The following is a 27,588-nucleotide window of genomic DNA, read 5'->3' as shown; positions in this document are numbered from 1 at the left end:
TCATACTTCAAAGGCTATCCAGTGTGGGTCATCATGTGTCGTTTGAGATTATTCTTTACTGTGAAAGCTGCATTACACAGGTCACATTGGAAAGACTTTTCTCCAGTATGCGTCAGCACGTGTCGTTTGAGACTACCTTTTTGTGAAAAAGCTGCATTGCACAGGTCGCAGTGGAAAGGCCTCTCTCCAGTGTGGGTCATCAAATGATATTTGAGATGACCCTTTCGAGAAAAATCTGCGTCGCACAGGTCACATTGATAAGGCTTCTCTCCAGTGTGTGTCACCATGTGTCGTCTGAGACTACTCTTTTGTGAAAAAGCTGCATCACACAGGTCACACTTGAAAGGCTTCTCCCCAGTGTGGGTCCTCATGTGATGTTTGAGATGGCTCTTTCGTAAGAAAGATGCATCACACAGGTCACACTTGCAAGGCTTCTTTCCAGTGTGGGTCATCACGTGATCTTTGAGATGACTCTTTGCTGAGAAAGCTGCATCACACAGGTCACATTGGAAAGGCTTCTCTCCAGTATGCGTCCTCATATGATTTTTTAGAGTATTCTTTAGTGAGAAAGCTGCATCGCACAGGTCACATTGGAAAGGCTTCTCTCCAGTGTGGGTCATCAGGTGATATTTGAGGGCACCTTTTTGTGAGAACGCTGCATCGCAAAAAATACACTGGAAAGGTTTTTCTCCAGTATGGGTCATCACGTGATTTTTGAGATCACTCTTACTTGAGAAAGCTGCATTACACATGTCACATTGGAAAGGCTTCTCTCCAGTGTGGGTCACCATGTGTCGTCTGAGATGACTCTTTTCTGAGAAAGCTGAATCGCACAGGTCACACTGGAAAGGCTTCTCTCCAGTGTGGGTCATTATGTGTTGTTTGAGGGCACTCTTTCTTGAGAAAGCTGCATTACATAGGTCACATTGGAAAGGCTTCTCTCCTGTATGGGTCATCATATGCCGTTTGAGATCACGCCTTGCTAAGAAAGCCACATCGCACAGGTCACACTGGAAAGGCTTCTCTCCAGTGTGAGTCCTCACGTGATATTTGAGGTCACCCTTTCGTGAGAAAGCTGCATCGCACAGGTCACATTGGAAAGGCTTCTCTCCAGTGTGGGTCATCACATGATGTTTTAGGGCACTCTTTAGTGAGAACGCTGCATCACACAGGTCACATTGGAAAGGCTTCTCTCCAGTGTGGGTCATCACATGATATTTGAGGGCACTCTTTAATGAGAACACTGCATCACACAGGTCACATTGGAAAGGCTTCTCTCCAGTGTGGGTCGTAACGTGATATTTGAGGGCACTCTTTCTTGAGAAAGCTGCATCGCAGAAGACACAATGTAAAGGCTTCCCTCCAGCATGAGTCGTCACGTGTCCTTTGAGATCCCTCTTTCCTAAGAAAGGTGCATCGCAAAGGTCACACTGGAAAGCCTTCTCTCTAGTAAGGGTCATCATGTGATATTTATGAGCACTCTTTCGGGAGAAAGCTGCATTACACAAATCACATTGGAAAGACTTTTCTCCAGTGTGTGTCGTCACGTGTCGCTTGAGATCACGCTTTGCTAAGAAAGTTGCATTGCATAGGTCTTACTAGAAAAGTCTTCTCTGCAGTCTGGGTCATCATGTGATTATTGGGAGCACTCTTTCGTGAGAAAACTGCTTCGCACAGGCTACATCGGAAAGGTTTCCAGTGTGTGTCATCACATGATATTTGACAGCAATATTTCCTGATAAAGCTTTATCACATAGGTCACACTGGAAAGGTTTCTCTCCAGGGTGGATAGTGGCGTGATATTTAAGAGGACTCGTGAGATAGATGAGCTGAAGACGCCACACCAGATTCTCTTTATCATATGATGAATGTACGGAATCTTTGGAGACCTTTTCCGAGGAAATTTTGATATTTACCCTCAACCTGAAAGAAAATATATTACAATTTTGAGATCTAACTTTTTGAGAGCACATGAGTGTATACAAATGCAGTGGGGGCAGTAACCAAAATGCAGTAAGGGAAAGGAACAAACAACTCATATCAAAGAAGAAACTTAAAGGAAGAAGAAAGAAATGGAAGGTTGAACAAATGCTAACTAAAAATGACGGGGTTGCATAAAAAAGGGCTGGGACAGTAAAAATAAACAGAGAAGCAATAAGGCAACAGAGGGTTGAATAAACACTGCAAACAGATAAAGGGCACAAGAAAAGGAGGTCGCTGTATAATGTAGGATACAATAGCATAACTGGAAATAAGAATCTTTGTCAAATTTTTGGAGAAAAGTACTACACACACACACCATTCAATCAATCTATATATCAAGATATTTTTTTCCCTTTTAAGGAAAGTAGCCAAAGCCTACTCCCACCCATCTCACTCCCCTCCACCCTCCCATCTCAGTTCCTCATGGATGACGGGTCATTCCTGCATCCACCAACAATCCTATGTCAAATGCAATACAGCAAGACATAGCACATCAACAGCAAGGCAGCTTCATTTGATCGGCGCCTCCCCCCCCCTCAGTCCCCCATGCAGAAAAAGAGATGGGGAGAAATCTCTTTGGGCTGCGTCAAAATATAATTTACACATAAGCAACCCCAATCTCCCATCCCTCTCTTCCTTGCATAACAGTATCATCCATACACATTCTCCACTCATTCCTATCTCCTGCCTTCTCCCTTTCTTGCTCAACAGACATTCCCCTCTTGCTCATCCCCCTCCTTCGCCCTATCCATCCATTTCGTCCTCGGTCATTCCCTCAAGCTCCATCCACATCTACCTTCAACACCTCTTTTAGTAATCTGCCATCTCCCTTTCCACTCCCGTTCTCCTCCTCACCTCATTTCTCACTCTATCCAAACTTGAAACCCCCTTCCATACTTCTCAGACATTTCATCTCACATTTAAACTTTTCCTCTCTGTCTCTCTTAAATTCAAAGTCTCTGCCTCATACAATGCCGTCAGCACAATCACTCCTTCATACAATCTCCTCTTTGCATCCATTCACAGTTGCCTATTTCTCATAACACTTTTTAAACCCCCCAAGGTATCTACTTACTTCTACCTCCATTTCTCCTTTCCCTGCCACATGCAACCCCAAGTACCTAGCCTTTCTCCTTTTGGATTTACTTCCAACTCACTGCCATTCTCTACCCTTACACATCTCATCACCTTGCTTTTACCCACATTTACCTTCAACTTTCTACTATTGCATATCAATCCAAACCCCATCACTAACTCCCTTCAACCTCCTCTGACCCTGCCACAAGTTCAGTGTTGTCAGCAAACAACTGGTTCACCTTCCACTTTTCTCCATTTTCTTTAACAATTTCCAGTCCATTATCCTCACCATTACCTCCTGTATCACCCTATCCATGTACACATTGAACATCCATGGCAGCATGACACAGCCCTGATGCAGTCCCACCTTTACCTTAAAATATTCACTCTCTCCATTTCCCAACATGACAAAGCCCTAAAACAGTCCCACTTAAACCTTAAAACACTCACTCTCCATTTTCCATTCTAACACAGGCTCTACTACTCGAATAAAACCTCTGAGTGCACTTAACAGATTTCCCCCAAATCCATATATCTGCAAAACCTCCCACAATGCCTTCCTGTCTACCCTGTCAGAAGCCTTTTCCAAATTTATAAAGGCCCAAAAAAATCCTCAACTTTTTCCCATAGCTTTCTCACATATTTGCCTTACTGGAAAAATCTGATCCACACAACCCTTTCCTAAACCCACATTGTTCCTTACCAAGTACTCCCTCTGTTCCTTTCCTAATCCTCTGTCAAAACCCTCCCCAATTACACTCAACAAGCTGATTTTATTGAAACTACTACACTCACATTTGTCCCCTTTTCCCTTGTAAAGTGGAACTATATAGGTGCACCTTCAGTCCTCTGGCATTCTATCCCCCCTTAGACACACATTAAACAAACTCACCATCCAGTCCACTATTACTGTACCTCCCTTCTTCAGACACCCCTCTAATCCAGGAGTAGACCTGTTCAAAAAACAACTTTTTCATATTTTCATATGTTACTTGCTTTTTCCCATGCTTTCTGACCTGAAGAAACAAAAAAATACATTCATTGTATCAAGGATGTATGGAAGCATTGCCATATGGTGGCCGATTTTTTTTTTTTTTTCTATCATACCAAAAGGCCAATTTTGAGGCATTTCTAAGCATATTTTGTGGTATAATTTTTTATCTATCCAAGATAAAGCAACAAATTAGGTACCAAATGAGTGAACAGGATCTACTCTACATATACCAACCATAAGAATTGATGAATTTTCCTCATGACTTTTAAAAGACATGACAGTGTTGAAAATCCTGACTTTTTTACTACCCTGCAGACATAGTTTTTATATGGAGCAAGATAGAGTAATAAAATAGTTATCAAATTAAAGAATTTTAATGCTCTTTTGAATGTGTACAATCTGATTAACATTGTACAAAAAATGGCATGTTATTTATATTTGCAGAAAAATAACAAAATTCCATACATTTGACATATATTATACAAAGTGGAAAATGTAATTTTGCAACAAGTCAAACCATCAACTGAAAAAAACTACCAAAATAATCATGATTATATGTATCAAAATGATGTTACCCAGTCATTTGTGAAGTGTTTGCTTCTTCAATCTGTTGAAGCACTGTCTGTTGTATTTCACTGCATGGAGGATATATTCCCTCTACTTTGGATCTGTGCAAAATCATTCATAATCTTAACTGCACGCTCAGCGATGTCATTCACTACTCTGAGGTTTCTCACATATTCCAAGGCTTTATCTTATTCCTTCTCCTTCTCTGGCCATGATTCAACCTGATCCAGGAGCCAGTCAGGTCTAATGATGAAGATGTCTAACAAAAGGTGGGATTTGGGACCAATGAGATCTACTAGTGTGGTCTTGGCTGTCACCTTCTGAAACACAGCTTTTTCCCCTTCTGAAACTGTCTGACTTCTGATTGGCATGCAGCTGAGCAGCAATGTCCTGTTTCTGTTTGGCACTCAGCCTGCTGCTGAAGAGCATGAATGGAATGGCCTCCTGAATCAAATACGACTTGTGATTTTCCATCTTCTGATGAACTCCTTCACTAATCTCTAGGTCTGATACCTGGCTGAACTGAAGATCATTCACAGGAACATCCACAGCAGATGTTGACATTATCCACATTGGTGTGTAGAACAGCACCAGGAAGATGTTGAGTGATTCCTGCTTTGCAACAGTCTCTTCATCACACTGAAGCTGGTCACAAAACATCAGGATCTTCATGGAATACAAGTTCCTGGTCATCCATCCAGCCTGGTGAATGGCCCCTGGTCGACTCCAGTGAATCCCTTGGGGAGGTGTGCCTCCAAAAACAATCATTGTGAGCTCAGCCATTTCCTTGTAGTCAGCTCTCAGTGGCTTCTCAGATGTGAGGATGTCATGAAGTATTTCCTCACAATCCCTCTTCTTTTCCCTTGAAGTGTCTGAACCAGGGATTCTTTAGACTCTTTACCTTGCCCAACAGCTTTTCCCAGACTGCTCCAACTAACACTTCCAGGATGTGGTATCACATCCCATGACTCTCCTGGGGAATATTGAAGTCATGGTGTCTTCATGGTAAGAACATCCAGGATGAGGCTGCTGGTTATCCATATCCTCTGTGTTAGTGTCACTCTCACTGGAATCAACTCAGGTAATGTCATCCACATGAGTAAATGCCTCTTGTTCTGTTGCAACTGCAGAATAATACAATGTGCATGTAAAACTGCAAAATAATGCAATGTGGCAAGAAAAATTCTAACTTGTGATATTCAAAAGTATGATTGGTAAAAGTATGAATGTATGATTACCTTGGTCTTGCCTCTGCAGTTGGGTCTCAGTTTGACCTACTTGTTGCTGGGATCTTGTCTCAAAGATATTATCATGACCTGACATGCGACCTTTCCTCTCATTCCTCTGGTCCTGGTAGGACCTGATGTCCTCTTCTTTCTTCTCCCTGGACAACAGTCTGTTGCTCTCTCTATTCTGGACAGCATCTGGATCTGGAGCTCCAATGTCAAACAGGCTGTCCAATTCCAAGACAAATGCATTCCTCTTTCCTCCAGGGTCACTTGCTCTTCCTTTGCTCTTCATCAGTGCTCTGTGTTTGTCATGGAGATTTACAAAGACCTTCATGCAGTTCTGTCTGGTCATTGTCTTGATCCTTGCCATATGCCAGAATGGGATGATAGCTTCAACCATTTCATAGATGAGGCCTTGAACCATGAGTTTCCCTGTATTTTCTGGTAAACTTTGGAGGTAAGGGAAGTACTGGAATGCTTGTCTGTTGGTGGGAAGCTGGGAACCACTGATGCAAGCTAAAGGGTGTCCTACCAGGTAGGTTTCAGTGATAGATCTGGTGGACGGCCAACTTGATTCTTGCTTGCGGACTGCACGTGCAGATTCTGAGTCATCAACTGTGTGTCCTTGTAGCTCCTTGCATGCCATTGTATTTACCTAGTTGTATTTACCTAGTTGTAATATACGGGAGGGGAGCTATGCTCGTGGTGACCCGTCTTTGTATCTCTCCGCATCAAGTTTTATCTTAAAATCTTGTATATTGTTAGCACATACTGTTTTGTTGTCTAATTTGTTGCATTTATTTATCGCTCTGTGCGGGAAACTGTTCCTTTTCAAGTTTTTTCTATAACTATCCTTTTTCAATTTTTTTCCGTGTCCTCTTGTGATGTACATGTATTGTATGGATAGTTTTCTGGATTTGGATCGAGTTTCTGTGTTGGCCTTGCTGTACTGTTCACTACTGCCCAACATTATTAACAGGTTTCTGTAAATATAAAATGAAATGCTGATATTATGTATGAGTTTTGGTCTAAATTCACTTAAAATTCAAACATCCATACAAAAATCATGTCTCCAGGTTAGCAAAAAAAATCAGGATTTTAAGCAATTGCATATATTTTAAAATTCATTGCAAAAATTAATCAATTCCAATGGTTGCTATATGTAGAGTAGATTTTGTTCTTTCATTTGGTACCTAATTTGTTACTCTATCTTGGATAGATAAAAATTATACCACAAAATATGCTTAGAAAAGCCTCAAATTTGGCCCCTTTGGTATGATAGCAAAAAATTTCAGCCTCCATGTGGCAATGCTTTCATACGTCCTACATAATAATGGATGTTATTTTAGGCTTTTTCAGATTAAAAAAAGAAAGAAAGAAAAAAAAAACATGGGAAAAGGTACAGTAACATGAAAATCTGAAAAAAATTGTTATATTTGAACAGATCCAATCAAGGAGCTTTACCTGTTCTCACATTTTTTCAGAGTTACTGGAACCTCACCTTTTCTTATTTCACCTCCATTTTCCTCTCTCATCAATTGTCCTCCATTTTTTTGTGAGACTCCTTCACCTAACCTCAGGGTTGAAGGGAAAATGAGAAAAATACACAAATATCACCAAAGGCCTATAAATAAAACTACAAAATGTTGATTTCTGACATCCTAGAGTAAGAAGTAAGTTACTTTCTTCACTCTATCATACCCTGTCCCTACCTACACCTAGGTTAGGTTATATTCACCCCTCCTTTCCATCAACTGCTAAAACAAGGCATAGGGTGGGAATAACTTGTTGAGTTATAGTTATTCGGTGGAAACAGGCACTTCAAATGAGTCGCAACTAATTTACACAAATGTTTGTGTCCCATGGCAATCTTACTCATACATCAACATAATATTTGATTTTTTAGCTGGTTGATGAAGTGTAAATTAATAAGGAAATAAGAAGCCACAGGAGTGGATGAATAAACAATACAAAGAGAAGTTACATTAAAAAAAAATCATAGCAAATGAAAAGAATAATCAGAGTATGATGAAATATACAATAGCATTGATCACCCGAAATAAGAAATCTTGGTCAAATGCTAGCAGAGGTCTACTCCAATGTCAGAAATCTATGTGTGTTCTTGTGAATCCTTTACTGGTTTCCACTTGTCAGGGAACACCTCACCCTCTACCAACTGAGCCTGCACTATCCCTACCTAAAGCTAGGTTAGATTAGACTCAAACCACCCTATCCCCATTTTCTCAACTACAAAAAGCATGGCACATGGTGGGAGCTGTTTGTTGAGTTATGATTATTCAGATACAATCACTCCAAATTAATTATAATACATTTATCTTGAAACTTGCTTTGTGCACATGGCAATCATACTCGTAAATCACAAAATCATGACACTGCATCTGGAACCTTCCAAAATAAAGTAAATTACTAATATTTTGTGAAGCAATCATTCCTCTTGTGAGACAGGGCTTTTAATGAATGTATTTGAGTATTCCTGTCCCAAATAATGTACAACCCGCATCCTTCGCATTATAAAGAACTTGCCAAGAATATAGTAACCTGAGAAAAATGTTCATTAGTTTGTGACTTTTTACTTAATGTCATTGGATGCCTAGCATGCAAGAATATAAACATTAAATAAGCATTTCAGCAAGACTTTTTTCTATCAAATTGGCAGTGCCCAAATGCAATCGGAACTACTGTAACATCAAACCAGGCGACATAAAGTCATGAACAGTTGAGGAAGATGGCATCTACCACATGATAAATACATGTGCTCATAATAACACTCGCTTATTACCTGCACAACTGTTGTGATTCTGTATTCTATGCCACATCTGGATCTCACAGGTGTCACAAGAATGTCAAGGATTCTTTCAAATCTGTACTATATAACTGCTCACAGTATGAAGCACTTATTTCTATTCAGTTATTACAAAGTGGAGTTATTGTGATTATAAAGACAATTTTTACTTCATGGAAATAAGCCCCTTATTTGGCTTCTTCAAGTTATCCTTAGTATGTCAATATATGCTTACCTGTGACTCAGCCTATAATCTAGAATCTTTACATCTGTTGTTTAGTTCATTTGTAAAGGTTATTTAGCTTGAATTGCTTGTGAAATGATTGTCTACTGAAAAATAAAAATCCTAACACTTAAATTAATAACTAGTTGAATTAGACAGTGAATGTCGTAAATTGGATTTTTGTTCCATGGCAGCCCACCAATTAGAGTGTAAAGTTGTTAAGAAACAGGATACACACAAACTTTTTACAAAGGATTATATGCAGACAAGGGACCTTTTGGTCCATAGCTAGGTTGACTATGGGATTAATGATAAAGAGAGACATATATAAGTATATAAAGGAATAAAACAAACTGATAATGGCAAATAATAAACAAAAATAATAATTATCTATAATAACCAATCAATAAATAATAAAAATAAACAGATAAATATCAACTAAATAATGATGAATAGATATAATGAAATAAATTAAATGGCAGGCATTAGAGTATATTGCTTAGGTGCTTTTCAAATCTAATCTTAAAACTCCCCTTGCAGGAAGTTTATTTCATTCATTTACTACACAGTTTTCGAATCTGTTTCTACCCATTTCCAAATTAGATATACTTGCTGACATTTTGAAACCATTATTTCTCGTCTGATTTGCATTCAGTTTGAAAATTTCATTACCTTTGATGGTGTCAAAATCTTAAAGACCTTTACCAAATCACCCGAATCTATACTTTTGTGGGAAAACAGATTCATATGTTTTACATATATATATATATATATATATATATATATATATATATATATATATATATATATATATATATATATATATACACACATACATATACATATTCTTTGTATCAGCACTGAAGATGTAATTATACAAAAGCGCTCTGCTTTATTAGTTTACTTTTCCTAGTCATTACGCATATATATATGTGTATATATATATATATATGTATATATACATACAGCACATATATATATATGTATATATATCATCTCTGTAATATGCCTTGCTGAATATCCTGTAAACAGATTGAAGGACTTTTACACTCTATAAAAGAAGTTTCTGAGTTAAAATTGTTGTATTTATATATGTTAGTACACTAGATATTACAGGGGAGAATCCCAAAACATCAGAAATAAGATAATATCAACAGGTATTGGAACCTGATCTCAATGTGGAAATCTAAATTATTAAAAGTGATGGCAACTTCAGGATATTCCCAATGCTGTTTGAACAAATATTTATCACCAGGGCGCCATATGGTGGATCAGTAGTAAATGTGGTATACAGAGCCCCGACATGGATCCGCCCCAGGGTGAGTCAAAAAGTGACGCCTCCCCCTCCCCCCCTATCACTACCACCACCTTCCACATCTGATGGTCACTAGCATGATTCACATGTAACATTCATCCACAAAACAACGTTTATACACACATCATTCACACACACAACTCATGATAAATAAATCATGCATTAAAAGTACATTAGGGGGAACTTGCTTTACCTTCTTTTTGCCAAAAGTACTGCCCCCCCCCCTACTCCTCCCCTTGTCAGGGCCCTGGTGGTATATGCTTTCCTACAGCGCAAGACCTAGGAAAAGCATGAAAAATTAATCGGGGATAGTACTGGACCAGTGCCAACAGCAAGACCTCTTCCCAGATCTGCAAATGGTATTGACTTATTGGGTCATTTTAATGCTGTGTATGTAGCCGGATGCTACCAATATGTTCATGCCCCAAATGGAGTAATGCAATTCAGACGTGTGCCACCTCCCATCTTGAGAATTGGAATATACACGACAAGCGACGTTGGATAATTGTGCTTGCACAAATGACATTTGTGAAGGATGGAATCGTATATTTTTCAATCTAATTGGACACCGTCATCCTTCTGTTTGACATGTGATGCTGCCATTCCAACAGGAGAAAGCTTCTGTTGTTGCAGTCATAGATCAAGATCGTAGTGGCCAACGTCCTGCTAAGCAGAGATGTTGATAGTTTGTGAACCTCAAGAATGGTTTGAAGAATTTGTACTTGGATTACAATAGATAAATAAATAAATAATCTTCGTGGAATAGGTTGGAATATGCATTTGTTAAATCATCAGGAAATGCCATCAAATTATACAGTTTAATTTACGGTATAATTGTTATTCATTGTATTAGTATGTAGTACATGTCAATAGTAATAAATTTCTACAATAAAATATTGGATAATTATATTACTTTTATTTTAATCTCAATGGAGGGATTTTTTATTTTTATTTGTAATGGAGAGAAAATACTGCAACTTCCATAATCATATTATTTAATTTTGAAGCTGTTCTTGGTGGGTATCCAACTTCTTATTGTATGGGAAGACCCAAACACATTTTCGTATATTTAAACGATCTTGAAGAAAGATACACTTTGTAGGTCCAAGCGGATCTACGTTCACCTCACAACTAACCGGCTCCCCGCACGGTCGTGGTTTATATACCACTTATTTGATGAAGTCAGCCTTGGTGAGGGAAGTCGACAGCTTTATCAGTAATTGTCTTATTTCTATATAAATGAAAGATTTAAACATAATCTATGTTTTGAAATAATTGGTTTTATTATGTAGTTGCTTCTTGTGATTTAATTTGTTTTGGGGTAAATTTGGGGATGTGGTGTATGTGTGCATTGAAAATAAGTTCCTGGCTACCTAGCCATTATCACGCACTGTGCATGTGATGGTTGGTCACCTAGAAAGGGTGTGGGTGTATTTTTGTTAGTATGTGTATTATGATGTAGTTTTCTGTGGGTGATGGTACAGCATGTAAGGCTACAATTTTTAATGGCAGAAAAATGACCAGTTATTGAAGGGAAAACAGCTGCGGGATTGAGCCTGGAGGGAGGGAAATTAAACCTAAGAAAATGAACAACAGCGGGGCGGAGAGACCAGGAAAATGAGTGTTACATATGTATATATATACATATATATATATATATATATATAAATATATATATATATAAATATATATATATACCTAAAGAGCATAATTATAATTCATCTGCAGCGATATTGTATCAAGAAGGAATTACATAGGAAAAACAAATACAGTGAGTCCTCTTTATATAGTAATTCTTTATCCGGTAAATTCACAGTTACGATATTTGGTAATTACTACCCTCAATTCTATTTGCGGTAAGAAAAATTCACAGATACGGTATCTGCTCATGTTTTGAAGAGGTATACAGTAATTTCAATTTGCGGTAAGGTTTTCAGGAACGCATATGTACAGTATAATGAGGACTTACTGCATTAAAAAATCACATGTTACCTGGACATAACAAGGCTTGCGTATTACCAGTATAACTTTGCTGTGCTTGCATTATTCAATGATACATCTAGACCTCATATATATCCCAGGAAGCACAAAGATTATTGCATGTCCATAAGTCTCTTTCTAACACAGATTCATGGTGTTTACTCATGGCTGGACAAATCCTAATGTACAATTTGATATACTGTAGAATCTGATTCATTGTTTATTAATGGATGACCTTTAATCTACTGGTAACATGAGCAATTATTGACGAACAGTTTGTTTTATCATTATTATTATTATTATTTTTTTTTTTTTTGGGGGGGGGGTCCAGAGGTGGGCACGATTCGAAAACATTTAAGTCCGATTAGCGATTACCAAAAAAAAGATGACGTTGACCTGGATTAATCGTAAATCACCCTAAAATTTCCGCAATCTGATTGTGATAATCCGATTTGTTTGGCTGGGGTTAGTCAGATTCGATTATCCAATTAAAAAATTCGAATCCAATTAAACTGATAATCGGACTTCCGAACTAGACCACCCACCTCTGACTTATTTCCCAGAGGTGTCCACAGATGAGGGTAATGGAGAGGGGGACCAGAGGATAAAGGAGAAATGGATTGCAACAATTGAGCTGTGTTGTTTAACCTGAAATGTGCAGAAGATTTTTCTCTCAGATATTTGTTATTAGAAGAGTCAACTATTGCCACAACTCCAAGATGGCCTCCACTTCTCCTTTGACTATTAGCATGAAAGAGTGGCATTGTTAGTAGCTTTTCAGATGGCCACTGGATGAACCATCACACAAAGTGCTATTTCATTCTTGCCATCATTTTTTATGTTAATGTGTGAACCAGCTGAACACCAGGAATTACTTCATTCATTTGTCAGTATTTGTAGTAATGACCATTTATCAGGCATTCATACAATTACAAGTTTAAAGTGTCAAACACAAACTAATTCTACGAAATTTATTATTATCATATTACTATTACTCATATATTGAACAGTGACCAAATTTGGTTTGGTATAGGGAATACAAATGTGTAAAAATTCCAAGAAAAATTATTAACATCAACTACTACCTAGAGACGCAGACTGGGTCCAGTCACTAAACGCATAAACTCCACAACAGTTTTCTACACACCCAGAGCTCATTGTCAAGGATGCTCCTATATTGCCCTGAGATTCAATTGAACAAAGACATGTTACATGCACAAACATGAATCAACAACTAGATTTAAAACAACGGTCAGAAACACTAGAGGTCGTGGAGGCATCAAGACGTATATCAGAATTGATCCGACACAAAAGTTCTCATGACTCGTTCAGATAATCAGGTAGAAATGACTGCCCTCCACCAAATGCCCAGGTATAAATTATCATAAACTGCTATTGTCCGTCACAAAATGATCTCAAAAACATCAAATTCTTACAGCTCGACCTGACAAAGAGGTTCTGTCTCAGGAGTCACGAGAGAACAAGCACATGCAAAACTGCTGCTGAATACCACAAACAAGCTCTTCCTGGCACATATATACATATACCAAAGTCTTTTTCCCCCTTACAAGGGAGGTAGCCAAAAACAAAGGCATAAAAAACCACTCACACCCATTTCATCCAAACATACTTCACTCCCCTCCACCCTCTACCCTCCCTCTTATCTTAGCACCTCCTGGATGATGGGTCATCCCTTCATTTTGCCCACTGCCCTGGGTCAGAAGCAGTGTCACAAGACACAGTATATCCACAGCAAGTTTGCTTCATCAAATCGGCAACCCCCCTCTCCATCCCCTCATGCAGAAAAGGAGATGGGGAGAAGTCCCTTTGGGCTGCGTCAATTTATTTTGTCACACATACTCCCTCACCCCCACCCACTCCCTCTCATGCATCACAGCATCATCCATACACAACCATTCTCCATTCACTCCTATCTTCTCTCCTCTCCCATCCTTTCTCAAAAGATATTCTCCTCTTTCTCAATGCCCCTTTTACCCCATCTATCCATCTCATCCTAGGTCGCCCCCTCATGTTCACTCCTTCCACCTCTGCCTTTCACACCTCTTTTACTAATCTTTCTTCATTCATTCTTTCAATGTGTCCAAACCATCCCAATACTCTTTCATCATCCCTATCTCCCAACTCCCTTTCCACCCCAGTTCTTCTCTTCATTTCTCACTCTATGCAGCCTAGTAACTCCATCATACTTCTCAGGCACCTCATCTCAAACACATTCAAACTCTTCCTCTCTTATGTTCCATGTTTCTGCCCCATACAGTACTGTTAGCACAATCACTCCTTCATGCAATCTCCTTTTAGCATCCATTCCCAAATGTCTTTTTCTCAATCTACATTCTACCTCCACCTCCACTCCCTTTCCCACCACATTCGCACCCAAGTATCTAAAACTATCCATTTCCTCTAGTCTCTCTCCCTTAATACTCACTTCCAGTATGCTGCCACTTTCTCCCCTTGTACAGCTCATCACCTTACTTTGGTCCACATTTATCTTCAATTTCCTTATTTTGCACACCTTCCCAAACTCTGTCACTAACTTCCTCAATCCCTCCTCTGATCCTGCTACAAGAGCAATGTCATCACCAAACAACTGGCTTATCTCCATTTTCTTTAGCAATCTCCAATCCCTGACCCACTACCCTTGCATTTACCTCTCGCACCACCCCAAACATGTATAATTTGAACAGCCAGGGCGACATAACACATCCCTGACGAAGTCCCACCTTTATCTCAAACCACTCACTTTCTCCATTTCTAATCCTAACACAAGCTCTACTACTCTCGTAATAACTCATGACTACTCTTAACAGCTTTCCTCCTATCCCATATATCTGCGATACCTCCCAAGGTGCCTTCCTGTCTACCCTGTCATAAGCCTTTTCATGATCTATAAAAGCCCAAAAAACATCCTTAACTTTTCCTACAGCTTTCTCACATATCCGTCTTATAACAAAAATCTGATCTACGCAACCTCTACCTGTCCTGAACCCACACTGTTCCTCACCATTCACTCCCTCTGTTCCTCTCCTAATCCTCTCAATCAAGACCCTCCCATAAACCTTCCCAACTACACTTAACAAGCAAACAAATTGGATTCATTCTTTGTTAACAACAAACAATTCATCATGTGACACCTGATATCACTCTTCAAAGATTATTGAATTCTTAGAGTAGTTTCAAAGAATAAAATAAACACTGTTGAATATAATACCATACATATATTTACAGTAACACAAATTGCAAGTAACAATGGCATACATTCCAAACAACTTTACACATCGCTAAGGTAAACAGAACATCTGTATGTCAATATTCTCAGCGATTTGTCATATATACAAAAATATTTGTGCACTTAATGGAACACTCAACAATCTTAAATTATGAACAAGCAAAAATGCAATTACGCACTTGGTTAATCAAAAAAGGTCACTTAAATAACTGCATAACTGAGGGTAACCCAACCGACAATATGCATGTGACGACTCATCTACCAAACAGGTCTATAACAGTGGATCAATACTTAATTGCTGAAAATACCATAATGGAATAAAGATGCATCATTCAGGTCACAAAGGAGAGGCGTCTCACCAGCATGTACCATGACACACTACACGAGATCAATCTTTCTAAAGGAAATGTGAGTCACTATGTTACATTTGAAATCAGTTCTTCATGAATAGGATGAAAAGGCTTTTTACCTGTATGGGTCATCAAGTGATGTCTAATTTTTACCTTTTTTACTGAGAAAGCTGCATCACATAGGTCAAACTTGAAAGGTTTCTCTATAGTGTGGGTCATCACATGATATTTGAGGTGACTTGATTGCAGGTTATACTAAAAAGACTTCTCTCCAGAATGGGTCACCACGTGTCGTTTCATCTCACTCTTTCGTGAGAAAGCTACATCACACAGGTCACACTTGAAAGGCTTCTCTCCAGTGTGGGTCATCATGTGTCGTTTGAGACTACTCTTTTGTGAGAAAGCTGTATTACACAGGTCACATTGGAAAGGCTTCTCTCCAGTGTGGGTCATGACGTGTCGTTTGAAATCATGATTTACTAAGAAAACTGAATCGCACAGGCCACACTGGAAAGGTCTTTCACCAGTGTGGGTCATCAGGTGTTGTTTCAGAACATCCTTTCTTGGGAAAGCTGCATCACACAGGTCACATTGGAAAGGCTTCTCTCCAGTGTGGGTCATGACATGGTCTCTGAGCTTACTCTTTCTTGGGAAAGCTGCATCACACAGGTCACATTGGAAAGGCTTCTCTCCAGTGTGAGTCACCATGTGTCGTTTGAGAATATCCTTTCTTGAGAAACCTGCATCACATAGGTTACATTGGAAAGGCTTCTGTCCAGTGTGGCTCAGGACGTGATTTTTGAGATTACTCTTTCTTGGGAAAGCTGCATCACACTGGTCACATTGGAAGGGCTTCTCTCCGGAGTGGGTCATCTTGTGTCGATTGAGATCACGCTTTGCTAAGAAAGCTGCATCGCACTGGCCACACTGGAAAGGTTTCTCTCCAGTGTGGGTCATTGCGTGTCGTTTAAGAGCAGTCTTGAGAGAGAAAGCTGTATCACACAGGTCACATTGGAAAGGCTTCTCTCCAGTGTGGGTCATCACGTGTTGTTTGAAAGCACTCTTTCTTGAGAAAGCTGCATCACACAGGTCACATTGGAAAGGCTTCTCACCACTGTGGGTCACAGCATGTCGTTTGAGGTCACTCTTTCCTAAGAAAGCTGCATCACACAGGTCACATTGGTAAGGCTTCTCTCCAGTGTGGATCATCAGGTGATGTTTGAGATAACTCTTTCTTGAGAAAGCTGCATTACACTGGTCACATTGGAAAGACTTTTCCCCTGTGTGCGTCACCACATGTCGTCTGAGACTACTCTTTTGTGAAAAAGCTGCATCACACAGGTCACATTGGAAAGGCTTCTCTCCAGTATGGGTCATCATGTGACTTTTTAGATGACTCTTTCCTGAGAAAGCTGCATCGCACAGGTCACACTTGAAAGGCTTCTCTCCAGTGTGGGTCATCACGTGATATTTGAGGGCATTCTTTCTTGAAAAAGCTACATTACACAGGTCACACCGGAAAGGCTTCTCTTCCATGTGGGTCATCATGTGTCATTTGAGATCAAGATTTGCTAAGAAAGCCGCATCACACAGGTCACACTGGAAAGACTTTCCAGTGTGAGTTTTCCTGAGAAAGATTTATCACACAGGTCACACTGAAAAGGTTTCTCTCCACTGTGGATAATCACGTGATATTTATGAGGCCTCATGAGATAGGTGAGCTGCAGACAACACAACCGATTCACTTTATGATATGATGAATGTACTCTTTGGATATCTTTTCTGAAGAAATTTTATATTTACCCTCGACCTGAAAGAAAATATATAAAAATTTTGAGCTCTAACTTTTTTAAAGCATATAATCAGAGTACCACAGGTGTAAACAAATGCAGTGGGGCTTTAACCAAAATGCTGTAGAGGAAAGGAACAAACTCATACCAAAGAAGAAGCTTAAAGGAATAAGAAAGAAATGGAAGGTTGAACAAACATTAACTAAAAATGATGGGGTTGCATAAAAAAGGGCTGGGACAAAAATAAACAGAGAAGCAATAAGGCAACAGAGGGTTGAATAAACACTGCAAACAGATAAAGGGCACAAGAAGAGGAGGTCACTGTATAATGTAGGATACAATAGCATAACTGGAAATAAGAATCTTTGCCAAACTTTCGGAGAAAAGTACTTGACTCACACACACACCATTCAATCTATTTACCATGAGATTTGTCTCCCTTTTAAAAAAGACAGCCAAGGTAGAGGCACGTACCTACTCCCATCCATCTCACTCCCCTCCCATCTCAGGTCCTCAAGGATTATGGGTCATACCTGCATCAGCCAACTCTCCTAGGTCAAACACAATAAAGAAAGACACAGCACATCAATAGCAAGGCTTCTTCACTTGATCAGCGACCATCCTCTCCATCGCCACACACAGAAAAGGAGATGGGAAGAAATCTCTTTGGGCTGCATCAAAATATCATTTACATAAGCAACTCCAATCCCCCATTCCTCTCTTCCTTGCATAACAGCATCATCCATACACATTCTCCACTTATCCCTATCTCCTGCTTTCTCCCTTACTTGCTCAACAGACATTCCCCTCTTGCTCATCGCCCCCTTCACCCCATCCATTTCATCCTTGGTCGTTCCCTCGAGCTCTCTCCATCCACATCTACCTTCCACAACTCTTTTACTAATCTTTCACCTCTCAGTCTTACCATGTGTCCAAACTATCCCAATACTCTTTCGTCAGCCCTATCTGCCATCTCCTTTTCCACTCCTGCTCTCCTCCTCACCTCGTTTCTCCCTCTATCCAACCTTGCAACCCCCTACCCTTGGTAGAAAGAGGGGTAGTATATGGGTGTTATATTTTTATGGTCTAGGTGTTGATAAATATAATACTTGAAGGCAAGTGAGTTGCATAAGTTTACTCTCCACATTATGTTTATAAACAATGACAGGTGACCCATTGCTGACTTGTAACCTAAGTGATATGCAGAGATTCGATATTGCTTAAGTAAACAATACTGATTATAGACTTGTGACAATAAATCTGATTGGGTAAAGGGTGGAGAACATTCATTTGGTTCATGATTGTAAGATCACACACTTTGGGAAGGATCGTATATATAAAGTTAATGATCATTGGACAAAAGAAATCACCACATCACTGCAAAGCTCACCTAGGAACTAACATACATGTTCTTGGGGGATTCCTTCAGTGTACCTCAAAGAAGCACGCTGTATAAGAATTAAAGGAAGAAAACTGTATAACTCTTATTTCACCAATACAGAAAATTATAATTCATCTGAACAAAACTTACTTAAATGGATGATTGGAGGCAACAGGACCTACTGACTAGAATATGTGAAACAAAGTTAGTAATAAGAACTCAAAGTGAAGAAAGGGGAAAGTGACAAAAGACAAGAAAGGTGGACAAGAGTGATAGGATGAAAACCATACTTCTTTGACATTTCTTCCCACATTTAAACTTTTCCTCTCTGTCTCTCTTAAATTCCAAGTCTTTGCCTCATACAATGCCATCGGCACAATCACTCCTTCATACAATCTCCTCTTTGCATCTATTCCCAGTTGCCTATTTCTCATAACACTTTTTAAACCCCCCAAGGTATTTACTTGTCCCCACCTCCATTTCTCCCCAAATACCTAAAGCTATCCACTTCCTCCAGCCTCTCTTTGGACTGCCATCCTCTACCCTTACGCATCTCATCACCTTGCTTTTAACCCACATTTACCTTCAACTTTCTACTATTGCATACCTATCAAAACTCCATCACTCCCTTAATTCCTCCTCTGACTCTGCCACAAGCGCAGTGTCGTCAGCAAACAACAATTGGTTCACCTTCCACTTTTCTCCGTTTTCTTTAACAATCTCCAGTCCCCTGTCCATTATCCTCACCATTACCTCCATCATCACTCCATCCAAGTTCACATTGAACAGCTATGGCAACATGACAAAGCCCTGACACAATCCCACTTAAACCTTAGAACATTCACTCGCTCTCCATTTCCCATTCTAACACAGGCTCTACTACTGATACAAAAACTCATGACTGCCCTTAACAGCTTTTCCCAAAACCCATATATCTGCAAAACCTCCCACAATGCTTTCCTGTCTACCCTGTCATAAGCCTTTTCCAAATCCATAAAGGTCCCAAAAATCCTTACCTTTTTCCCATAGCTTTATCACATATCTTACTGCAAAAATCTGATCCATGCAAACCCTACCATTCATAAACCCACATTGTTCCTTACCAAGTACTCCCTCTGTTCCTCTCCTAATCCTCTGTCAAAACCCTCCCCAACTACACTCAACAAACTGATCCCTCTGAAACTACTACACTCGCATTTGTCCCCTTTTCCCTTGTAAAGCGGAAATATATAGGAACATCTCCAGTTCTCTGGCACTCTACCCTCCCTTAGACACACATTAAACAACTTCACAATCCAGTCCACTATTACTGTCATCCCTTCTTCACACACTCAACATAACACCCACCTAATCCTGGAGATCTGTTCAATAGATAACTTTTTCATATTTTCATACATTACTGTACTTTTTCCCCATACTTTTTGACTGGGAAAAGCCAAAATTACATTAATATTTATCTAGGATGTATGGAAGCATTGCTACATGGAGGCTGAAGTTTTTTGTTATCTTACCAAAAGGGCCAATTTTGGGGCATTTCTAAGCATATTTTGTGATATGATTTTTTAACCATCCAAGATAGGGCAAGAAATTAGGTACCAAATGAATGAGCACGATCTACTCTGTATATATCAACTGTTAGACTTGATAATTTTTTCCTGTGATTTTTAATAAATATGAATTTGTTGAAAATCTAGACTCTTTTTTTACTAAAGTGGAGATAAGGTTTTTGTGTGGAGCAAGATAGAGCAACAAAATTATCAAATTAAAGCATTTTTAATGCTCTTTTGAATGTGTACAATTTGATTAACATTGTACAATAAATGGAATGTTATAATATTTGCAAAAAAAAAAAAAAAAAAAAATCCATACATTTGACATATACAAAGTGGAAAGTGTAATTCTGAAACAAGTCATCAACTGAAACTACCAAAATAATCACGATTATATGTATCAAATGATGCTACACAGTCATTTGTTAAGTGTTTGCTTCCTGAAGCTTTCGAAGCATTGTCTATTGTACTCTACAGCAAGGAGGAGATACTACACTTGGGATCTGTGGGTGATGACATTTCCAAAATCATTCATCATCTTAACTCCACACTCAATGATGTTATTCACTACCCTGAGGTTTCTCAGTCAGGTCTAATGCTGAGGATACCTAACAGAAGGTGGGATTCGAGACCAACGAGATCTACTAGTGTGGTCTTGGCTGTCACCTTCTGAAACACGGGTTTTCCCCTTCTGAAGCTGTCTGGCCTCTAATTGGCATGCAGCTGAGCAGCAATGCCCTGTTTCTGCTTGTCACTCAGCTTGCTGTTGATGAGCGAGAATAGCATAGCCTCTTGTGTCAAGTACCACTTGTGATTTTCCATCTTCTGAAGAACTGCTTCAGCAACCTCTGGGTCTGATCTCTTGTACCTCAACATGTCCTGAATGAGCTGAAGATCATTTACAGGAGCATCTGCAGCAGATGTTGACATCATCCACATTAGTGTGTAGAACAGCACAAGGTGTGGAGTCATTCCTGCTTTGGAACAGTCTCTTCTTCATACTCAAGCTGGTCACAAAACATCAGCATCTTCATGAATACAAGTTCCTGGCCATCCATCCGGCCTGGTGAATGGCCCCTGGTCGACTCCAGTGAATCCCACGGGGAGGTATGCCTCTAAAAACAATCACTGTGAGCTCAGCCATTTCCTTATAGTCAGCTCTTGGTGACCTCTCAGATGTAAGGATGTCATGAAGTATTTCTTTACAATTCCTCTTCTTTTTTCTAAGCTATCTGCTTCTGATCATCAGGGTTTTAGGGATGTCTGTTGTAAGCTTCCCCCCCACATCCTTGAAGTGTCTGAACCAGGGATTCTCTAGACTCTTCACCTTGCCAAACAGCTTTTACCAGACTGTTCCAACTAGGACTTCCACAATGTGGTGTCTGCATGCCAAGTAAAACACCTTAGTACTCAGGTTTTCCTCAAACAATTTGGCAGCTCCCATGTGTACTTCAATGTTACTGAATGTAGTGTAAAAAACGAGGGCAGTCGTAATACCAGTACGCCCCCATGTCTCCATCAAGTCAATTGATGCCTCAACTTGAGCTGTGCCTGTTGAGCTGTCGATGACAGGTACTCCCAGTAACTTCCCTTTAGGATAGGCAGGTGGTCCAGACATGAGCACAGCTAAAGTCTCTGAGGTGGTCCCAGGTTCACTATCTAGGACATCTCTGAGCTTCTTCCTATCCCAGTGTAGAATAGCAAGCTGAAGAGGCTCCTCACTGAACTCTGCCAAGTAGCTCTGGCTGATGTTGTACCTGGACAGAATTCTGTTACAATGTGTTGTTGATCTTGAAATGATGAACTTGTCCAGATCAGCCCCACCAGCTTTCATGGTGGCAGAAACTAGAGCAGTAACTTGACTGTCAGAAAAGCCACGATGAACAGCTGTATTGCAGATGGCATCACATTCCATGACTCTCCTGGGGAATGTCAAAGTCAAGGTGTCTTCAAGGTAAGAACATCCAGGACAAGGCTGCTGGTTATCCATATCTTCTGTGTTAGCACCACTGTCACTGGAATCACCTCAGGTAATGTCATCCACATGAGTAACTGCCTCTTGTTCTGCTACTGCTGCAAAATAATACAATGTGGTAAGCATGTAAATCTGCAAAATAATACAATGTGGTAAGCATGTAAAACTTCTAACTCGATGAGATGCTCAAAAGTATGATTAGTAAAAGTATGAGAGTATGATTACCTAGTTCTTGCCTCTCAGTCTGGCCTACTTGTTGCTAGGATCTTGTCTCAAAGATCTTGTCATGACCCGACATGAGACTTTTCCTCTCAGTCCTCTGGTCCTGGTAGAACCTGATGTCCTCATCTTTCTTCTCCCTGGATAACAGTCTGTTGCTCTCTATATCCTGGACAGCATCTGGAGCTCCTATGTCAAACAGGCTGTCCAATTCCAAGACAAATGCACTCCTCTTTCCTCCAGGGTCACTTGCTCTTCCTTTGCTCTTCATCAGTGCTCTGTGTTTGTCATGGAGTTTCATGAAGAGCTTCATGTAGTTCTGTCTTTTGATCATCTTGATCCTAGCCATACGCCAGAATGGAATGACAGCTTCAACCATTTCACAGGCAAGGAAGTACAGGAAGGTTTCAGCGAGAGATCTGGTGGATGGACGACTTGATGCTTGCTTGTGGCCTGCAAGAGGAGGTTCTGAGACATCAACTGTGCATCCTTGTAGCTCCTTACTTAATATCATTGTAAAGTATCTTGTGGAAAGTTTTCTGGATTTGGATTGAGTTTCTGTGCTGGCCTTGCTTTTGTACTATTCAGTATTGACCAACATCATTAACAGGTTTCTGTAAATACAAAATTAAATGCTAATATTATGTACAAGTTTTGGTCTCAATTCACTTAAAATTCAAACATCCATACAAAAACCATGTCTCCAGGTTAGAAATAAAAAAAGTCAGGATTTTCAACAATTTCATACTTTTAAAATCCACAGAGAAAATTAATCAATTCTAACAACTACTATATGTAAGGTAGATTCAGTTCTTTCATTTGGTACCTAATTTGTTGCTTTCTCTAGGATAGAAAAATTATACCTCAAAATTGGCCCTTTTCTTAAGATAGCAAAAAATTTCAGCCTCCATGCAGCAATGCTTCCATACATCCTAGATCATTTTTTTTTTTTTTTTTTTTTTTTTTTTTTTCAGGACAAAATGCATGGGAAAAAGTACAGTAAGATATGAAAATATTAAAAAGTTGTTTTTAGAATTGGCCTAATCCAGGAGCCTTGCCTGTTCTCATAATTTTCAGAGCTATTTAAACCTCCCCTTTCTTATTTCTCCTCCATTTTCATCTCCCATCAATTGTCCTCCATTCTTTAGTGACACTCCTCCCATTACCTCAAAGTTGGAGGAAAAACAAGTAAAATTCTGCACAAATACCACCAGAGGCCTACAAATAAAACTGCAAAATGTTGATTTCTGACATCCTAGAGTAAGAAGTAAGTTACTTTCTTCACTCTATCATAGCCTGTCCCTACCTACACCTAGGTTAGGTTATATTCACCCCTCCCTTCCATCAACTACTAAAACAAGGCACAGGGTGGGATTAACTTGTTGAGTTATAGTTACTTGGTGGAAACAGGCACTTCAAATGGGTCGTAAGTAGTTTGCAAGAATGTTTGCGTCCCATGGCAATCTTCCTCATACATCAGCATAAGATTTAATTTTTTAGGTGATTGATAAAGTGTAAATTAATAAGGAAATAAGAAGCCACAGGAGTATGAATAAACATTAAAAAGAGAGTCTACAAAATAAATAAAAAAAATATCATAAATACAAAGAATAATCAGAGTATGATGAAATATGCAATAGCATAGATCACTGGAAATAAGAAATCTTGGTCAAATGCTTGCAGAGGTCTACACCCACATCAGAAATAAATGTGTGACTATTGTGAATCCTTTACTGGCTCCCACTTGTCAGGGAACACCTCATCCCACCCACCCCAAAAAATACGGGTAAATAAAAGAATTTTGTCAGAAATAGTACCAAAATTCAATAAATAAAAATATAAAATGTTTATGCTTATCATCTTAAGAGTAAGAAAAAAAATTCTAGTCTACAGAGCCTAGCCTATCTCTACCAACCGAACCTAGACCATCCCTACTTATATAGCTAGGTTTGGTTACACTCAACCCACCCCACCCCCATTCTACTAACTACAAAAAGCATAGTGCATGGTGGGAACTGTTTGTTGAGTTATGATTATTCAGATACAGTCATCCCAAATTAATTATAGTCCATTTATCTTGAAATTAGGTTTGTGTATGTGGCAATTATACTCATAAATCCCAAAGACATCATAAAACAATTTTTGGGGTTAGGTTATGGTCAATGATGCTGCATCTGAAGCCTTCCAATATAAAGTAAGTTAAAGTTACTAGTATTTTGTGAGGCAATCATTCCTCTTGTGAGATGGGGCTTTCAATGAATGTATTTGCGTATTCCTGTCCCAAATAATGTACAATAAAACCCACATCCTTGCCAAGAATATAATAACCTGGGGCCGTATACACAAAACTTGTTAGCACTAACAAATAGCTGTTAAGGGTAACAAATTCCTGTTAAGGCTAACATTTAGCTGTTAAGCACTAACAGTGATACAGAAAACTTGTTAGGGCCTTAAAAGTACTGTTAAGATAAAAGTGCTGAGGAGGACTATTAAGCTCTTAACAAGTTCCTGTTAGTAGAGAAGATGGCGGAGCAACAACAACTAAAAAGATGACTGCGAGTTTATCGACAGCGACGGGACATATTTAACGAGTACAATGACGACGAACTCATCAAACGCTTCAGAATGAACCGTGCTGGTATAATAAAAATGGCTGATTTAGTGAGGGACAAACTTCAATCCCGAACAGAACGGAATCGACCACTGAGTCCTGAGACGAAGGTGGCAATTACCCTATGATATTTAGCCACAGGTAAAATGCAGCAGTGACGAATTTGGGACCTCGCAAGCATCAATCAGCCGTGTCATTACTCAAACACTTGATGCACTATGTAACTCAGTGTGTAAAATTCCTATTGACTCGCCAAGAAGTGCAAGTAAAACAAGCAGAGTTCATGGAAAACTGTAGGTTTCCCGGTGTTGTGGGTACCACAGATGGCACAAACATTAGAATTGGGGCTCCAAGTGTCGATGAACATTTATATGTAAACAGAAAACAATACCATAGCATCAACGTGCTTTGTCATGCCTCCCTCTTATCCTTGTGGTTTAAACTTGGCTTGAATCGCCCATTTATTATTATTTTTTCTCCATAATCACGTTGATCAAGAGGAGTGTTTCCTCTTGTGACCAGTTTGGCTTCCTTTTCTTTTTCTGTGTTTCTTCTGCCATGTCTATGTCCTCTGAAATTATTGTTGAGTCTTCTGTCGGAAGATTTGTCTGTGGCACGGCCGCCTGTACAATGCGCCTTCGTCCAAAAATATCTGTCGTTGGTTAATAAGTACTTCTAAAAACCCATACATACGATATCTATGTGCTATCATGATACTTTATTAATAAATTCTGAACAACTGCATTAATAACACTGTTTTATGTGTGCAATTTTTGATAATACGTCCATTTACATGTTCATAAGCTGCTAACTTCAGCGCTGTTTAGCGGTACTTGACAAACAACTGTTTGCTAGCTAACAATTGTTAGTTAAGCATTGGTGTATAACTTTTAGTGGTTTTCTGTTAGCTAGCAGAGATTGTTAAGGCTAACAAAAAAGTTTTGTGTATACGGCCCCTGAGAAACATGTTCATTAGTTTGTGGCTTTTTGCTTATGGTTGTTGGATGCCAAGCATGGAAGAATATAAACATTAAAATAAGCGTTTTGGCAAGACTTCTTTCTGCCTACCAAATTTCTAGTGCCCAAATGCGATCAGAAAGAACATCAAACTGGGCAAAATTAATTCATGAATATTTAAGGAAAACAGGTTCTACCACATAAAAAAATACATGTAAACGATTGATGAGTGCTCATAATAACACTTGCTTATTATCTGCATGACTGTTGTTCTTCCATATTCTATCATCTATGTCCCTTCTGGATCTCATAGGTGTCATAGGAATCTCAAAGATTCTTTCAAGTCTGTACTATGTGTCTGCTCATACTACAAAACACTTATTTGTATTCAATTATTACGAAGTGGATTTGTGGTGTGAATATAAATTAAATTTCAACTCGATGGATTGAAGCCCCATATTTTGCTACTTAATGCTACCCCTGGCCTAGTATGTCATTATATGCTTACCTGTAACTCAGTCTATATTCTTTACATCTATTGTTTGATTCCTTTGTAAAGGTTATTTGGCTTGAATTGCTTGTAAAATAATTCTATACTTGTTGCATACTGAAAAATTAAATATAAAACCTAATTATACAGTCAGTGCACGGTGAATTCATAGATTATGCAGTGTAAACACGGAGGTGTTTTTTATAGTTTTTACAAAGGATTACAAAAAAAAAAAAAAATCATGCAGACAGGAGACCTTTTGGTCTATAACTAGGTCGGATGCGGCAAATAATGATAAATAGGTATATAAATAAGTAGATAAATTAATAAAACAAATAAATAGATAATGGCAAATAATAAACAGAAAAATAACAATAATTGATAATAAACAACATAGAAAATAAATATGTAAATAATAATAGATAAATAGATAATGATAAATGAATAAGATAGAATAGATTAGAAATATTATAGTAATTTGCTTAGGTGTTTATCTGTTGAGGAAGGACGGGAGAGGACAGAAGACAGGGGTGAATGGAGAATGGTTGTATATGGATGATGTGATGCATGAGGTGGAATGGGCGGGGATGGGGGGTGAGGTAGTATGTGTGAGCAAAATTTGGCGCAGCCCGAAGGGATTTCTCCCCGTCTTCTCCTTTCATGCATGGGGGGACGGAGAGGGAGGTCGCCGATTTAATGAAGCGGCTGTGGATGTGCTGTGTCTTGCGACACTGCTTCTGACCCAGGGCAGTGGACAAGGTGCAGGGATGACCCGTCATCCAGGTGCTAAGATAAGAGGGAGGGTGGAGGGGTGTGGAGTGTATTCAGGGATGGAATGGGTTGGAAT

The 27,588-nt window shown here is 39.2% G+C and overlaps 1 protein-coding gene across 2 annotated transcripts; it reads right to left on the bottom strand.

The window, feature by feature from the left end:
* On the bottom strand, nt 1-27,244 carry LOC143031308 (uncharacterized). Of its 2 annotated transcripts, none has more exons than XM_076194979.1 (2): nt 26,760-27,244; nt 1-1,923 (listed from the first exon to the last, which is right to left on the bottom strand). In XM_076194979.1, exon 2 carries the CDS (start codon nt 1,461-1,463, stop codon nt 15-17), a length of 1,449 nt encoding a protein of 482 aa, XP_076051094.1. In that variant the 5' UTR covers nt 1,464-1,923; nt 26,760-27,244; the 3' UTR covers nt 1-14. The 2 variants fall into 2 exon arrangements, with proteins under 2 accessions (XP_076051094.1, XP_076051095.1); XM_076194980.1 differs by lacking the exon at nt 1-1,923 and adding an exon at nt 12,702-17,578.
* Between the last annotated feature and the right edge of the window lie 344 nt (nt 27,245-27,588).

Source organism: Oratosquilla oratoria, chromosome 12, assembly GCF_046742065.1.
Source record: "Oratosquilla oratoria isolate Oo_2021 chromosome 12, ASM4674206v1, whole genome shotgun sequence".
Classification (NCBI taxonomy): domain Eukaryota; kingdom Metazoa; phylum Arthropoda; class Malacostraca; order Stomatopoda; family Squillidae; genus Oratosquilla; species Oratosquilla oratoria.
The sequence above is the reverse complement of the archived record's forward strand: the minus strand, read 5'-3'. Positions and strand labels throughout refer to the sequence as shown.